The 18,305-nt window shown below is 26.7% G+C and overlaps 2 protein-coding genes across 2 annotated transcripts; both read right to left on the bottom strand.

Moving 5' to 3' along the window:
• Window positions 1-8,574: 8,574 nt before the first annotated feature.
• Window positions 8,575-9,791, bottom strand: LOC132942117 (uncharacterized). Its single transcript, XM_061010429.1, has 3 exons — window positions 9,760-9,791; window positions 8,963-9,679; window positions 8,575-8,893 (listed from the first exon to the last, which is right to left on the bottom strand). Exons 1-3 carry the CDS (start codon window positions 9,789-9,791, stop codon window positions 8,575-8,577), a joined length of 1,068 nt encoding a protein of 355 aa, XP_060866412.1.
• Window positions 9,789-12,322, bottom strand: LOC132936883 (zinc finger MYM-type protein 1-like). The gene is made up of 6 exons (XM_061003667.1): window positions 11,928-12,322; window positions 11,627-11,746; window positions 11,255-11,356; window positions 11,126-11,185; window positions 10,853-11,050; window positions 9,789-10,686 (listed from the first exon to the last, which is right to left on the bottom strand). Exons 1-6 carry the CDS (start codon window positions 12,133-12,135, stop codon window positions 9,803-9,805), a joined length of 1,572 nt encoding a protein of 523 aa, XP_060859650.1. The 5' UTR covers window positions 12,136-12,322; the 3' UTR covers window positions 9,789-9,802.
• Between the last annotated feature and the right edge of the window lie 5,983 nt (window positions 12,323-18,305).

Below are 18,305 nucleotides of genomic sequence, written 5' to 3'. Positions count from 1 at the left end.
TACAAATAACTTAATATCGAAATCGCCATTTTGGGAAAAAAGTGATTTTTTTGTTAATTTTTATTTTTTTTGGGGTTGAGGCTTCGACGACTGAGGTCATTAGCCTGTGGAACTGTGGGGAAGGGTACTGTAGGTTTTGAAAACGTGTGTGTTTGTTTTGGCAGAATTTTGAAGTTGGCACCTGTAGGTATCTGCCACGCCCGGGTGGGGGACCTCTCTCTCCGGACACCGTGACTGTCCGAAGAAAAAATGCCGCCAGTGGCCGAGTTAGAACCGGCAACGGTGCGCGTCCCAATTTACGCGCCACTCCTTAGTCCGCTGTGCCACTCCATCCCCCTTTTTGTTAGTTTATTTATTTACTCTATACCTTATACTTTTGCATATGTATGCTATACTATTATATTATATAGGTATAACCTATTTATTATTATTTTATTTAATTAATTTAAAACAATAATTATTATGATTTTTAATATAATAGGTATACTCAGTTATTTTCCCTGAAGCACATTTCCAACAGTACCATTTTAGGTGAATATAATATAGTAATGTAGTTCGGATTGAAATATACCTAATGCCAAACGCAAAATAATAAGAGTAGTGCATAATATTAATATATTTTTTTTATAATCTTAAAACATGAAAAAAAATGATAATAATGATAAAATGATATATTACACCTATATACCTAATATGCCTAAACATATTATAATATAACATAAATTATATTATTCTATGATAATAATATAATTATAGCCGGTCCCACACGGCTTGTGTACTAGGCGAATAGTCGTCAATCGTGATGTTTTACGAGTCGCGTAGGAGGTGTTTAATCGTCAAGTATGGCTATTATGTTTTACTCGTCGTTTACTCGTTTCCCATCGGTTGTCGGTAAATGCACGATGATCGGCAAGACGTGTACGGTCGTGTAGGAGCGACATAATCATCAAGTCAAAATAATAGTCGAATATACGCGATTACGATGCTTGCCAAGTGCACGAGTCGTGTTGCTTTAGAAGCATAAAATATTATGCGAAACGAAAATATGCCATTTGAAATATATATATATATATATATATATATATATAGATAGATAGTACTAGTGCAGCTTATTACGACAAGTATCTAGTTATAATAATAAATACCTAATAATATTATATAATATACAGGTATAATATTGGTACTAATATAAATGTATTTTCATAATTATTACATTAGCTACAAATAGAAACAGACCAATGTGATTATTTGATTCATTACTCAATTTGTAAAACGTAAATGTTAAATTGCTTTTATACAAATATATGACACGTATAATACTGCTTGTAGCTTGTTGGTAATATTTTATACACGAAACACACAGTTTTTATTATCTGCATACAGTAATATAACAACAAAAATTGGCCATATGCAAGTTTTTATGCCAAAGTTTAAATTTTCAAATAAAATCTATGTTTAGCTTATTGCGAACACGTGTTATTCAGTACTTTGTATATACATTTTATTTTTAAGCAATATTATGTTTCTTATTCGATTAAAACGACGCGTCGTCGTCAAAAATGAGATTTATAAATAAAATGGTGGCATTTTCAAGTAGTTTGAGATTAATATTATTCATTTTAAAGAGATTAACGGAACAGAAACAAGATTAGACTATTTGGATCTATATAATATATTATATTGTTAATTATTATAAATTTCATCAAAGATAATTGATAAACAATAAACGATTACTTAAGTCTAAATATCTTAAGAATAGTAATACACATAATATCAGGTGTCTATATATTTGTATGAAAAAGACAATGACTAATATTATAATTCATACAATACATATATTATATGATACAGAGGCCGTATATAGGATTTTCTTGAGGAGGTGGATATGAGTTTATCCAGTGGTTACTAACTTGTGGGGGCTTTGCCACCCATGTTGCCTTAAATTATAATATTTTTTTTTTTTACATCATCATTACAATATTGTACAAAATACGTTAATAAAAATGTACTGTGATATAATTAAAGGAGCAAAATGTACCCCGCCCAGATTCAAGTGGGCAAAGTGAATTAATTACTGCACACATTTATGTCGAATGGCATTTAGTCTGTCATTACTACTGTATTATTATGTAATACAAATCGGTGTAAATGCAAAAAATTTGGTCGACTTTGTAACTCAAATTGCCATAATAGTTGTGTATGTGTTTATAAATAAGGTAATATAATGCTGTCTTACGTGCCTAAGATTACTTTTTAGTAATTAATTTAATTAAAACTGTTAAAATAACTATAATTTAATAATAAATAATATTCATCTTGTTCATGTCAAACCACTTTTAGATAAAAATATGAATTCTTTAGTAGGAGGTGCCATGCTGGATAATAGATTTAAAAACTATTAAAAGGCAACTAATATTCGGAGCGTCTATTTCAAGTTTTTTTAGGATTATTAAAAAATGCAGTAAAATGTTTTATTTGGTTTTTAATATATTCGATATTTAACCTACAGTGTTCAAATCTAAATGGGCGCTGTATACAATGCCCGGAAAATGTTAACTTATTCTAACTTTTCCCTCGAAAAACGTGTGCACTGACCGGGCACTGTGCACAATGCCCAATTATCTACTTTGCCCGTAACATATATAATAATTATTATATATGCAAATATTATATATATACATTTAGGCAATGTAATATATTAAAATCAATATCACATCAATATATCATCAATATTACATATTATCATGAATTAAGTAAACTTACTGTAAAAGGCGCAAAATGAACCAAAACAAAAATCCCACCAAAAAAATTCCAAAGTCTGGATAAATGAAAATGAACCGTGGTTGTCGTCAACCGGCAATCTTATTACAGTAGGCCACTCACCAGTAGCACCAGTAGGTACTTAAATATTATGATGTATGAAAGTAGGTAGGTACTACTGTCACTGTAATCATGTGGTCCATGTTCAAAATTGTTCAGTTTTTTGTTATTCACCTAATATCACGGTCTTAGAAAATATCTTCAAGACCGTGCCTAATATTAATACACTGGCCTTGCCTATAGAGTAGCTGTGGTAGTAGCCGGTCAGACATACAGCAGTGATGAACAGTATAATCACATCAGTGTTGTCATTCTCCGTCGGTACATACATAATAATTATTATCGTACAGTCACAAGTCACACATGAAGAGCCTGCTCTATCCAAGGTGGATTTATAAATTTATTTTATTTTTATTTTATGTGGATTTATAAATCCACCTTGGCTCTATCGATGACCGTTCTACGTGTATAAATGGCCAGTCTATTAGTATAAGGTCTATGGGTAGAACGATTTCAATAGTTATTAAAATGTTTAACTATGTCTAGATACCTGTGTGCCCGTGAGTGATAAGAGAAAATGGTAAGAGTGGTTATACGACAGTTACCCTGTGGTTACCACGATTACCAACTTGAGGTGGTGTTGTACAACAAGTCGAGGGTAGTTTTCGATTTTTTTGTCCGAGCAAAGCGCAATACACTGATGGGTCCGTGTACGCTTGACACAGCGGGCGCATTCACAGCTACAGCTTGTACTCGTGTGTCGTGTCGAGTCAGTCGATCAAATCATATTGTGATTATAGACGTTATTTGTCTAATGTCTGGTATCATGTAATAACCAAGTTGTAACCGTGTATACCAAGAATTACTAAAATTTTAAAACAATATGGTCACTAGTGTAGCTAGGATTATGATATGGGGGAGGGGTTAACTATAAATGAAACCAAGTATTTTACAGTTTCCGTATATAAATAAATAAAATTTAATTATATTCAGTTTAGTAAAATATTTGTATTTATGAAAAAATTGTATTAAAAAAAAAAATTAGTACATATTTTTAAAGCATATTTAGTACTTTTTAAGTGCATTTAGTTCTGAGCCCTAATTATAATCATCAATTTTAATGACAAATGTAAATAGTAAACAGCTGATAATCACAGTATGGTATTTAGCTTACAGTAGCTGGGGTTGCTGTTGGTCAGATTTTAAAGACAAGTTAACGAAAAAAATCTTATCTATTTAAAACGACACAAATTCCTTAACCCAAAACGTTAGTATTATATAAATATATTCTGAAAAATGATTTGGAACAGAAAACGTTTTTGCCGTTGAAATGTATGTAAGACAGTCTGATGACTAAAAAAATCCAAACACGTTATCCTTTATACATTTTGTTGGCAATTATTTCATTTTGCCAGTGTCAGAAGAGTGTTGAATACTTGCATGATGATTGAAAATTTAATTTATATAACTTTTACATTAGGAATCTTGACAATGTAACTTTGTACTTACCAGCGCTTGCATTTGAAAACAGTTCCATTTTATATTATTTACAATAAAAACGTTACACAATTTTTGCGTTTATCGTAATTTACAATTAAAACGTTATACAAGTTTGGAGTTTATCGTTATTCAGAATTAAAACGTTATACAAGTTTGGAGTTTATCGTTATTCAGAATTAAAACGTTATACAAGTTTTGCGTTTATCGTTAATTAGAATAGTGTTTCAATACCTATTAAATGTATTAATAAATAACTAATGCGGGCAGGTAATGGTCCGGATTCGGAATATAATAATATAATCAATTGTCCGTTTGCATGAAATATATATTTCTACGAAACCAATATAACTTTTAAATGATGGATTTTAAATTATTTCGTTTTGCATTATTTTTTGTTCAATGAAATTCTATAAATTACGTTTTGAGTTATGTTTTGTTTAATGATATATAATATATTTTGTAATTCGTTATGTTTTGTTTTGCGGTATTTAATTATTTTTGATTATCGCTTTCCGTTATAATTACGTTTACAAATTTCAATCGTTTTTTGTCAAATAACGTTTACAAGCCCTGGTACCTATTATTTGTACGAATTGAAAAACCGAATATGCGTAAATCTTGAAATATTATTGACTTGGTTACTTAATATGTTTTTACTTGGTATGTTAACATAAATTGTAAAGAAAACATAGGCATATGTACCTATATTATAACCTATTGTTCTGTAAGGGCATATTTAATAGGGCCATAGAGGACGTTATTGGTCAATTTGCGTTTTATTATTTATTTCAAAATTAAAATATATATTTTGTTTATTTCTTAATTTTTATAATGGCAGTTTTAATTTTGATCTTTTTACATCATACATTGTGCAGCATTCGGAAAAAATATGTTAAATGTTATTTGACCCCCGCAGGAAGGAGTAGCAACCCAGGGGTTGTTCAATGAGGAAGATTTTCAATATATATATAATAAACATTATATATACAATATATATAATATATTACATATTATATATATAATATATAATATGTAATTACGCGTACCTAGTATATTATATTTATCAGATATTTTACATTTTAATGAAATTTATTTAATTATTATAGTTCTATTTTAAAAATTCAAAATGCAATATACAATGTATCATAAGTTGTTCTTACTAGAATTTAAAAAAAGAGTTTTGTGTTTGAAGTTCAAATTAATTGTGTAACATTTTAGATTTTGAGTGGATCGATAAATGTATTGATTTTACAATGATGCATGTTTTATTTTTTTATTTTTGTGTGTATTGTATAATATATAGGTACAATATATACGATAAGTTGTTGAAATAATATCTTGATTTTTAACTTCAGTATCATTATAATTCCTAGTAATTTTCCAAAACGTCTTGAAAAACAAATAATACAATTAAGAAAAAACGGGAACTTTTACAAAAAACCAGTTATTGACAAAACCGATTTTGTTACATTATAAATTGATACATTATAATTTCACTGAATGATTATATTAGCATTTTATTCACACCATATAATTTACAAAACATTTTGAGTTTTTTTGAGCTATAAATAGGCATAAGACATTATTATTTGTATACATTTATTTTAAGTATTGTCGATAAAAACATTTTCACTAGGTCAATAAACTTGAAAATATAATACAATGTTCCTAATAAATTGGTGTTATAGAAGTTCAAAAATAATAAAGATTGATATCAACGATTTTTTTTATAGGAATTTAAAGTCCAAATTTTGACAATATTTATTAAATATTTAATAAAATCACGAAATTTTTCAAATTATTTTTTAGTTTAGAATTTATAAATTGTTCAATTTGTTTAGCAAAGTATTGAAAATTTAAAACAAGGTTTTCATAAGTATTTTATAATAATCACCGTTTTTTTATAGATATTTTAAGTTTAAATTGGGACGAAATTAGATATTTAAAGTTTAAACGAAGAATAACAATTTTAGTTTATTTTATTGTAATTTAAAACTATCATTCGTGGTATCTACTTGAAACTTTTAAAGTTTATTGTTATATTTTTACACGCAACCACATTTTCAAATGCAATTTTTATTTTTGAACTTATTTAACCTACTGTATTATTAATAGTAAAATAAATTACTTTAATAGCAATAATATCATAAAATGTACTTGGTAATTTAGGCTGACGGATTATCTTTACTCAAAACCGATTCTTGTATATTACGATGATTTTATATTATTGAATTCAAATTTAACACATTGATTAGTGACCAACACCGCATATCGGTACCTAAAGTAGGTTCCAGCAGATCTGCTTGCCTCTTTTACCCACTTGCCCCCCCTTTTTTTTATTCTAAACTTTAATAATTTTTGTTATTTTGTTATTAGTTATTATTCAAAAAAATCTTTTAGTTTTTCTATATTTGTTGAATAACATTTCTATGCTCAGTTAAAAAGTTTGAAAATTGAATACAAGGTTCCTCATAATAAGTTTCATATAGGTAGTGATTTAAAAATACAAAATCATGTTTTATATAAATTTCAAGTTTAAATTTTAACAAATTGGATATTTAAACATTTTAAACTAAAAATAACTTTTTTATTATTATGTTGCAATTAAAACTATATTGTTGTTTATAGGAACATAAAACGTTTTTCCATTATATAAATATTATTATTTACTATACACAATAAAAAAGTTAAAAATATTTAGAATAATCTTGAGCTATTTATACGACGGATCTATATTTTTACCATTGTGCCGTAGTAATATTAAATAAAATAATATTATAATAATATAATACATTTGATTATCAATTTATCGTAGATACCAGTGTACTACTAAATACGAATGGACAAATAAATTACACATGAAAATATAAAATATAAATATATTATAAAATAACTCTATAGAAATATAGTCCTGTCAGACCATTTCCACTCAAAACCCTCTTTTTTATGTATAAAGATTTATTATTGAATTCAAATTTAACGTATGTTTTAAATAAACTCACTCACAATAAATTTCTAACAATAATTTCAGAAAAATGTTAAATGTAAAGCCATAAATTTTTATAAGCGATTGAAGATGTAATGTTGCTGTGTAGTTAGATATTTTTAAGAAAAATAATGCGATTACTCTTATTTATTGATATTAGTTATTTTGCTGTAATTCAAAAACTTTGGGAACTTGAAAAATATTATTTTTACTTAAGAGGATGCTACCCATGCATTTGTTGTCTCCGACTTACACACGAACGACATAACAAATTTTCGTTCACTAGTTTCAACAGTGAGCTGTTAGTTTTGATAATAGAGTGATTTGACCTATTATCAATTTTTATTATAGTAATATTATTAAGCGTTGGCTTTTATTCAATATTTTAATTTTCAAGCGAGATATGAGCATTTTTAATTTTTGATATTTTATATACCTATATTTTGCTTGAAAATAAAAATTTCGGAAAATCGGCAATGCTTAAGCACAGATAATGTTCTAACTTAAAAGTTTTATAATGGGTCAATTCACTCTAGTATCAAAACCAACAGCACACTATTGAAACTAGTGAACGACAATTTGCTATGTCATGCGTATGTAAGACGGAGACAACAAATGTATGGGTAGCGTCCTCTTAAATAATCAGTTGCAATGCTCAAAAATAATTTCAAAATATTTAGACTAATAATTGTAAAGTACCTATTATATGCATATCAAATTTTCAATTTTTTTAGTTTTGTTTTCAAAGTATTGTCTATCATTTTTAATGTTGAGTCAATAAGCTTGAAAATATTATACAAGATCCCTTATACGTTTTGCTTACTACTATTAAATATTATCAAAAATCCATACGCACAATTTTTTTTAAACATTTCATGTTCAAATATTTAAAAAATTTAAATTTTAAATTATAAACGAAAGTTAATTGTTGTATGAGTTGTTTTATCGTGATTAAAAAAAAATGTACCATGAAGTTTTGAATATGTTCACAATTTAAGTATATTATACTAGCTGACACAGCATTGCGTTGCTATTGCTAGGTTTTTATGATTATGATAGATTGTTATTATGATATAGATTGCGAACGCCGCCGAGTGGTGCGTACAAGCCCGGATTAAGATAATTTTGGGCCTGGGGCCAAACAATTTTAGGGGCCCATATCCATAATCAAAATTTTGGTGACCCACAAATAAAAATATTTCAGAAAAAAAAATATATTCATCAATTTATTTCTTATTTTTTTTTTAAATACAAAAATAAAAATTTTATTAAAAATATTTTTTTCTAGATTTTTGGGCAGCAAACTCTTTAATTATATCATCGGTATTAATTACCTCCAAAACATCACTCTCTGAACACAAAACCATAAAACTATTTAAATTTTCTTGAGAAGAGCTTGTTCTATACTTGTTTTTTATTCGAGCTAATTTGGAGAATGCTCTTTCAGCCGAACAATTTGCAATAGGTATGGTTAGATATATTTTAATTGCAGTATACAAATTAGGAAAAGAAAGTAATAGATTTTTTTCATTGAAATGCTTCCAAATATCTAGCAGATAATCTTGTGTGTCATCATATGAAGGTTTACTGATAGACCAATATTTTTTGAATTGTATAATTTCATTTTGTATAGTATTATCAACATCTTTTTTATACAATAAAATAAAATTTTCAAGACTTTTATTAACTTCTTCTTCTTCATCAGTATCTTGTGGTAAAACAACATGTAATTTTGTGATGAACAAAAAATTGTTTTTTAGAAAACTATAAGCTTCAATTCGTTTTTCTAATTGTGAACAAAAACTATCTATAATAACATAATAAGTCTCTACTCTAAACTTGTCATGACCACTTAAAGATACCTGATTACAACCAGAGTCATTTGGAAATTTCTTTTTTTTTATTCTCTCTTGTTCATCGGAGTATTTCTCTTTTATTTTAGGACTAAGTTGATTTATTTTATTTTCATATAATGTACTGCACTTCCTCAAATTTGATACATAATGCTTTAATGATATAAGTAAATTAAGAGCTTTTAAAGGATCACAATTTATTGTTTGCAACTGTATTGAGGTCTTGTTGGATCTTTCTAAAATGTCATTCCATAAAAGTGCCATGTATCCAGTTTCTTTTTTTAAAATTTTTTTTAATAATGGTCTAGCATTTCTTTTAGTATCTTCATTTTCTTTACTATTAGGACTTATTATAGTTTCTAATACTTCAATAATTTTAGTGTAATTATTTATTAATGCTTTACAAGACTCTGTATGACATGACCATCTAGTATCACTTAAAGATTTTAATACTAGTAATCGATTACTATCACTTTTTTCTATAGATGTAGTTAATATATTCCATCTGTGAGTAGCACTACTGAAAAAATTATACAGTGACTGAAGAAACCCAAAAAAATTTACTGCTTCTAAGCAACAATTCACACTGTGAACTCCGACTAGGTTAAGTGAATGAGCAGTGCAAGGTACATAAATAGCTAAATCACACTTTTTTTTTTACATATGCTTGTAGTCCTTCATAAGTTCCACTCATATTAGGAGCATTATCATATGACTGACCGCGACAATTTAAAATATCAAGTTTAGAATTTTTAAGAAAATCTTCTAACAATTTAAAGATTGACTCACCTTTGTGACTATCAATAGGTTTAAGCTCTAATAATCTCTCTTGTACATTATGTGATGTACAATATCTTAATACTATTGCCATTTGATCTACCTTAGATAAATCCGGAGTTGAGTCCAAAATTAATGAAAAATATTTACTTTCTCTGATTTCATTTTCAATATAATTAATAACACGTCTCTTTATCAGAGTTATTAATTCGTTCAAAATTGTTGTAGATAGGTATGATGGATGACCTCTCCCTTTATTACCGTGCAATTCAATATGGGTTTTCAAAAATGGATCAAACTCAGAAATTAGTTCAAGAAGTCCTAAGTAATTTCCATTATTTTTTACTCCAAATACTTCATTGTCTCCTCTAAATGGTAAACCACGTGAAGATAAATATTTAATAACTGCTACAACGCGTTTTAAAACATCAATCCAATATTGAGTTTCAGTAGATATTTGCTTACAGATTTGTTGATTTACGGAATTTAATGAGTTTTCTCGAAGTAGCCATGTAGTATTTGCTTCTCTGTGATACATGCTGTTTTCATGGTATGATATTTTTTCAAATTTTTTCCATTGATCAAACCCATTTTTTACAAAAGAGTTTTCACGATTCTTTGAAAAAAGCTTACACATAAAACAAAATACTGAACCCTGACTTGGAGAATACAAAAGCCACAGCCGATCACATATTTGTCCATTAGGTAAAGTTCTTTCAAACATTGCAGGCGTTAAATGTCTTTTATGATCTAAAAATCAAATAAATTAACTTAATTATTAAACATCAATGATATATAAACATAAATAAATTATAATAAGAATGTTTTATTAAAAAAAATTCTTTATTGAAAATTATTAAAAAAATTTAACAAGTAATAACAATAAAAATAAATAATGATTAAGTACTATATTTACCACTAATGCGTGCAGATTGAGTATACGATTTTTGTTTATTTTGAAAAAATGATGGCCCTTTTTTAATACAATAATCCACAAAATCATCATTTATTTTACTTGGCCAAAAATATGGATCTTTAACGGTTAATTCATCAAAGCTGTTATCATCAATATCTGCATGATGTATTGTACCAATATTCGTAGTATCCTTAACAGCTTTAATAATAACAAATATTGAAAATAAAACATTAACCACCAAATATTGTGAAAAAAATTAATTTTTATACTTACAAGTAGAATTAGTATTTTCAAGACCATTATTACTTTGATTTTGTTTGGCCGGTGATAAACCTACAAATAAATAATTTAAAATTTAAACTATAGATACCTATAATTAATTTATATTTGATAGGTACTTACAATGAGTATTGTTTAAGTGATCAGTCTGAACAGTTTCTTTTAAGTCAACATGCAAATTAATTTTATCTTTTAAATTACTGGAAACATTTTTGGCATTATCATCTAAAAAAAATTAATATTTAAATTTAAAATGTATTATATTATTTATATTATAGTCCAGTCTTGTTAAGTATTTGAGTAAATGTATTTAAATATTTTTATTGTATTTAGAATACTTTTTAAATACTTCTCGAATAAAGTATTTGGAAAGTATTTTAAATACGGTCTTGGATGTGTTTGTATTTAAGAATCAAATACTTTTATTTAAATACTTTACCTATTTTAAACTGTATTATACTAATTACTTATTAATATATTATTTTATATACTTACATGACATACATGCAATACTAATAGCATTAACTTCTTCTGGTATATTATAATGATTATTTATATCAATAGTGTCATCAAGTATACCATCCACAATACCATCCACAGTACCATCCACAATACCTAACATAATTATTGAAAATGTTTATTATATTGATATATTATATTTAATTATTTAAATACATTTATTTTTTAACTTAAGTGTTTGAACAATGAACATAACATGGGTTATATAATATGATAAATTATAAATATTATTGTTTGAATGCGTTCATTATTCTAGTTAAAATTCAAAGGTACTTACAATTGATATTAGTTTCATTGTTTATATTTTCCTTTGAGATACTATGATCTATTTCTATAACATTTGAAACTAGTTTATCGTCACTTTCATTAGTTAAAGAAAAAAATCCAGTTATTTTATTGCACTTAACAGCAGATGTCATTAAAAGATCTTCTTTCTTCTTTTTTCTCTTCTGAGCACCGCTTAAATATTTTTTACAGCCACTCATATTCGACTTTTACTTCAAATTTCAATAATATAAGTTATAAGTTGTATTTGTAAAACAAAACACTAACACTAACCACTGTTAAACGTTAAACGTTATTATGACTTCGACTGAAGACTATACAAGAGACAAGACTTGTTTCAGTATTGTTATCGTAGAAAAATAACATAAATAGAATTCGTCTGGTTAATAAATAATAATTATTGAGGAATATGTTTTATCATCAAAAACAGTTTGATAACTAAATCTATTATTAGTAATGATGTTTCAACCGTCGTAAATCGTAATCGACGGTATTCACTGTAGTACAGACTGTACTCGTGATTCCTATAATTCCATTGCATTATCATTATCATCCTGCTAAAAATAGACGATAGTCGATAGCATAATAATAACATAGGTGATATCCATATTCCATATCCATTATCAATATAGTATTTAGCCCACCACAGAGTACTCTATGTATAGGCGTATAGCTTATAGGAAACGTTAATGTATAATAATAATAATGATATAAGTTTATATTATTATTTATTATCATTGCAAATCTTTGTATTTTATCGCATTTAATATATTATATTTTACATGTTTCTTTTGAGTTTTGATTTACGAAATATACTATTATTACTATATCCAAATATTTCTGATTTAATAAAAAAAGTACTATTCGCCAAGGGCCCACTTTTGTTTAATATCCGTGGGCCCAGGGCCATGGCCCCTCCTGGCCCCCCCCTTAATCCGGGCTTGGGTGCGTACATAAGTATATAATTTAACTCTAAAGTATCAAAAAATGCAAGAAATTGATCGACATCGATACATTCTGTACTAAAATACACAGGTTTATGGCATTAATAATATTTATTATTATTATTAAAACCAAACGGTTGCTCTTGAATGTTAATCTCTCAGCCACTTTGACTGCAAACGCACTTCACGTTGTTCGGGCGGTTCGGCTGCTCTTTCGGCACTTTTTCGTTCAGCATCTGCCTTATTTCTTCAAATTATAATATATAAAAAATATGATATAATATTGATATTATTGATAACACAATACGTGTATGATGTTTTTGTCAAAAAATAAAAATTAGTGCAACATACCGTACGTCTAATTGATTATAAAATATTCTCAAAAATAAAATTGAATAAAACGAACTAACTATAAATCTACATATACGTATCTATCAAATCTATTAACATTTTTTATTAAATGGATTAAAAACTGTATTTTTTGAAAAATCATAAAATGTTAAAACAAATGTGTTTATTTATAAGTAGAATTACAATACAGTTAAACAATATTATTTATAATTAATTTATAAATTCGATTTCAAATGGAAAATGTTTACTTAGAAATATAAATTATACTATGTTCTGTGACAGTAATTCTAATATGATGTGAATATATTGAATATAATACAAATTGTATAATACGTAGGTATTATGGTATATATTATGGTATAGGTACCTACCTATATTTGTCTATAAGCATGATTTTTGTTACATAAGTGTATTTTTACTGTGAATTTTTTATTTTATTTTTGAAATGTCTTATTGATACAGTTATTCAGTTTATATCTACTCTAGTAAACCTAAATATTTGAATTTTGAAATAGAAACATGAATTATTAAATTATTAAAAAATGCTTACTTTACCAGGTGTAGAGGTCTCTATAAGTACGTAAGATTCTGCATGATAACATATTGAATTTAAAAGAGTGGTGTGATTTAAATTATTGGGTTTACAATAATGTGGATTATTTCGAAAACACTTTCAAAGCATTATATATATATATGTGTGTATTCTGTATGTTTTATGTATTTCAAGGATTAAAATTAAACATAAATGGCAACTATACTTCAAGTGGACATTTATGGAATTTCAGAATATTCTTTTTTTAAGGGAATAATTATAAAAACCGCAAGAAACCTTATAGACCTAATTTTACATAAGCAGAATCTTTTTTCAATTCAGTGATTTTTTTACTGTTTTTAAACTAAATAAAAAATAATGATAAAACACTGAGTACTTATTGTTTTTTTTTTTTTAAGAATTCACCTATATAAATGCGGTTTACTTGACTTTTGATTTATTGCACACATATTATTCGCAGTGCCATCATATTAATAAACAGTTCCCATTATGATTATATCAAACCAGCATCTGTTGCATTATTATTTATTATAGTTATGGGAGTGTGTCGAAACACAACGTTGTATGAAAAAAATTGCAGTTTGACTAAACAAATAAAATATGCAAACCAAAAATAAAAAATATATTCCAGCAAAAATATTTTAAATTTCTGATATTGATAAGAAAGAAGAAATATATTTTGCGTGGTAAATAATATTATACCTCCGTAAATATATATGGTTTAAATATGTATTATAATACCTACTATTATTATCTAATTATTTAATATAAACAATGATAGTAAAAAATAATGATCCGTGGTAGTAATAATTATAAGTTTACACAATTATAATAAAAATTTATTTTAGAATAAAATAAATTTATTAAAATGTATTAATTTAAATAAATTACTTAAAATTTTTGTTTCTTAAATAATAGCTTTTTAATTAAAAAAATTATACAAAACTTAATTGTCGACACTATAACCTTTTACAGAGTTACGTATAAGAAAATATTAAAAGAATACAATTTTGTTATAAATTTATTTATAAATGCTTTTAATTAGGCTTATTGAAGAAAAAGTTTTATATAATATATAATTTAAATGCTAATTTTTTTTGATTCTAAAGTTTACCATGACTAATTACTTTAAATTTGTTTTTATAAAAATTTCCGAGAGAAGTTTAAGTTCATGTTTAAGAATAAAGGAAAATATAGATTGCTGCGACTGCCTGTAAGAATGGTAAACAATGAAATGGACTATTAGTGAGTAAGTACCTATCTGAAATTAACTCACTGTGCTAAAACAAATGCATAAAATATTTTGCGTCAATTTAGGTCCACGGTACACCGTACACACTTTGATTGTGTGTGGAGTGGTGTAGGTACACTGTATAGTGTATACAAATAGTTAAAATTAAATTATTGATTATATAATTATAATTATTATTATAATTAGGTTTTACTAGAAATAACTTATAAATATCATATTGCTTATATAATATTATATATTACTAATAAGAATAAAATAAGCCAACATTTGAACAAAACAACATAGGTATTTTAATCAAAGTAAATCGTACGCTGTATCTAATTCGTAATATGTTTTTATAATAATTCAACAAATAGTTTATTAAATTATTTAGAATTGCATTCTTCAATACACTGGAAAAGAAATTATAACCCTTGTCAGGTTCTGTTCCAATGAAAATATACAACGTAAAAATAATGCAAATCATTAATTTATATCAATTCGTTTAAAATATTTAAAAGTATTATTTCCTTTTAAAGTTTTTGAAGAAATTTATTACGAATTTAGAAAACATATTGATATTTAATGACTAAATTCCTTTTTTATTAATCACCTCGATTAAAATCCTATTTCTTATTGTCTCAATGATAATACGCATTAATATCCTTTTAACAACATGTTTAAGATATGATTAAGTCTAAGAATTTTCTACATACCTTTACAAATATTTCATTGTATTAATAATTATAATTTTTGTTGAATACGCTCTGTTATATTATTATAGTACCAGAACAGCGTAGACAAATTTGCATATCAAAATACAATTATTTTTCTTATTAATTATTAAAACATTAGACACTCTTGTTATGTAGGTTAAATTGATTTTTTGGGTGGGGTATTTCATATTTAGACTGAGTTGTAAATGTCTGTGTTAACATACAAAATTCTATTTTCATAATTATTGTCAAGGTAAACTTGACAAAAAAAAAAAAAAAAAAAGTTACTATATAATAGCACACACAGTAAGTTATTGTAATAAGTTGACACATTTTAGTTTCAGTATTTTTTTATGATCGTCTTTGAAATACATTTCTACTATAACAAATCGGTGAATAATTCATAATTATGATTACTACTATTGTTATTATTAATTTCTAATTTGTATTTGTACAATTCTACCATTGTGGTAATAAAATCAAAAATATCATGAAAAATGAAAAGACGTTTGTGATATTATTAATATTATGTTTAAAATCTGAAAAAAACATTATAATGATTTAATGTTTTGTATACTTGGTCGTTTATATTTTAAGTGCGTGTCATATCCAAAATACCCATATAATGTTGAGTCAGATGAGCTGCTTTGTGTCACTGTAATAATTAGAATCCGGATTTGTATGCATTTTCATTTTTTTCGAAACTGCTTACTCTCGTAAAAAAATCGTTATTCTGATGTCAGGAGAATTTGAAGTATATTTAGAAGAAAGGTAATGATAATTGTATATCTCGATTACTTTTATGCATAGGTACCTATAGAACATAATCTTTTAAACAATTTATAAAAATTGGTTGTTTTCAATTTCAAATTTGTTATTTATAAATCTATAGATAATCTTCTTTTTGATAAAATATATATTTTAAAAATAAAAACTGGCTCAAATCTCTATATATTTTTAATTATGCTTTACTTGTCAATTGTATGTTATGATCAAAAAATTAAATTTATTTCTTTAAATTTTAACCAAAAATAAATGAAGGTTCAGTTTTTAATATTTATCAAAAAACCAGTACCTTAAGTAACCTAACCCTTACAATATTTTGGATAATTGCATGTTTTTGCATATAATTTAAACAATGAGCATATTAGGTGGCATATTTCAAGGTTTGTTGATACATAAATGCATACTAATTCGGACTGTATAGTAATAATATAATATTATTCGATGTATTAGGCCGCTATTCAGTTAGGTGCTACACAGCTGTAAATGTAGTGCATATACGATATCATTATTATTTATTATAATAATTATTGTAGTGTCTGTTGTTCATAAATCATAATATTATATTTCATGCAGTCCTTGACTGATACAGTAGGCTGATAAGCAGCTGTAAGCTTTGGAGACGAATAACAATTATCTAAGTATACATAGACGTAGTATGAGGGGTGTGAGAGGGGGCTGAGAGTTATAATAGTAAAGAATTTTCAAAGTTGACTTGACTTGAGCTCCTTTAAATAAAATCCTTCGGTTAATAACTATGTAATATAGTAATATATTTATATTTTTATTTTAGTATAGTATATAATATATTATGGGATGAGATTGAGTTATTAGAATGTCGTCATACGTCATATATATATATGGAATATACATTTTTAGATATTTCCACAACTCTTACTTTATGAAGAATTTTGAAAATTTGTTTTTGTCAGTTTTCTAATTCAAATTTTTTTAGGGGGAGGAGGTGATTTCATACAAGTCAATAGTAAAATATTTTGCGACAGCGGCTACAGCCTCACTATATAATTTGATCGCGTTTATAACGTGCCTGATATAGTACTACGCAGCTCAGTGTCGCCTACCTCAGTAGTCAGTATAGATTTCATTTATAATATAAACGAGTACCTATGCAAAAAACACTCAAAGTTTACTATCCACTTTATAATAATATAAGTGTTACAATAAATTAGGTAGGTATACAGGGAAATAAGTTATATTTACGATTATAATGGACATACTCTGACCGAGTGAGAGCGATTTTATTAGTGGCCTTACGGGTGGATCGCGCCGAACGTTATAATAGCATAATGTGCGTATATCGACGTGCACACGAGCAAATTTATCGCGTTCCTACGTATACCTTCGAAGAATAATAATAATACAATAATGTACAATGGGACTATGGTGCCTACGTATACACGCCCGCTGCGCACAACATAACATGTATATGTGCACAATATATCATATATATACCTCTCGCAGATTTAATATAATATATTATATTACATTTTATATAAAAACGTATCACACACACACACACACATATATATATATATACTCTGATACGGGAGGTAGGTATGTGATGATAATAATGTGATGTGGTATGTGCGCGTTGGGAAAATAATTGTTATTATATTATTATTATATGTGCACATCGGGCCACCTGCGATGAGTGTGCTCCGCCGCAGTGTGTGCTGTCGGACAAACGCGTATACCTAAAATATATAACATATATAATATTGTACCGTGTTCACACACACACACACACACACACACACACACGCACACACGC

The sequence above is a fragment of the Metopolophium dirhodum genome, chromosome 1 (assembly GCF_019925205.1).
Source record: "Metopolophium dirhodum isolate CAU chromosome 1, ASM1992520v1, whole genome shotgun sequence".
NCBI classification, from domain to species: domain Eukaryota; kingdom Metazoa; phylum Arthropoda; class Insecta; order Hemiptera; family Aphididae; genus Metopolophium; species Metopolophium dirhodum.
The sequence above is the reverse complement of the archived record's forward strand: the minus strand, read 5'-3'. Positions and strand labels throughout refer to the sequence as shown.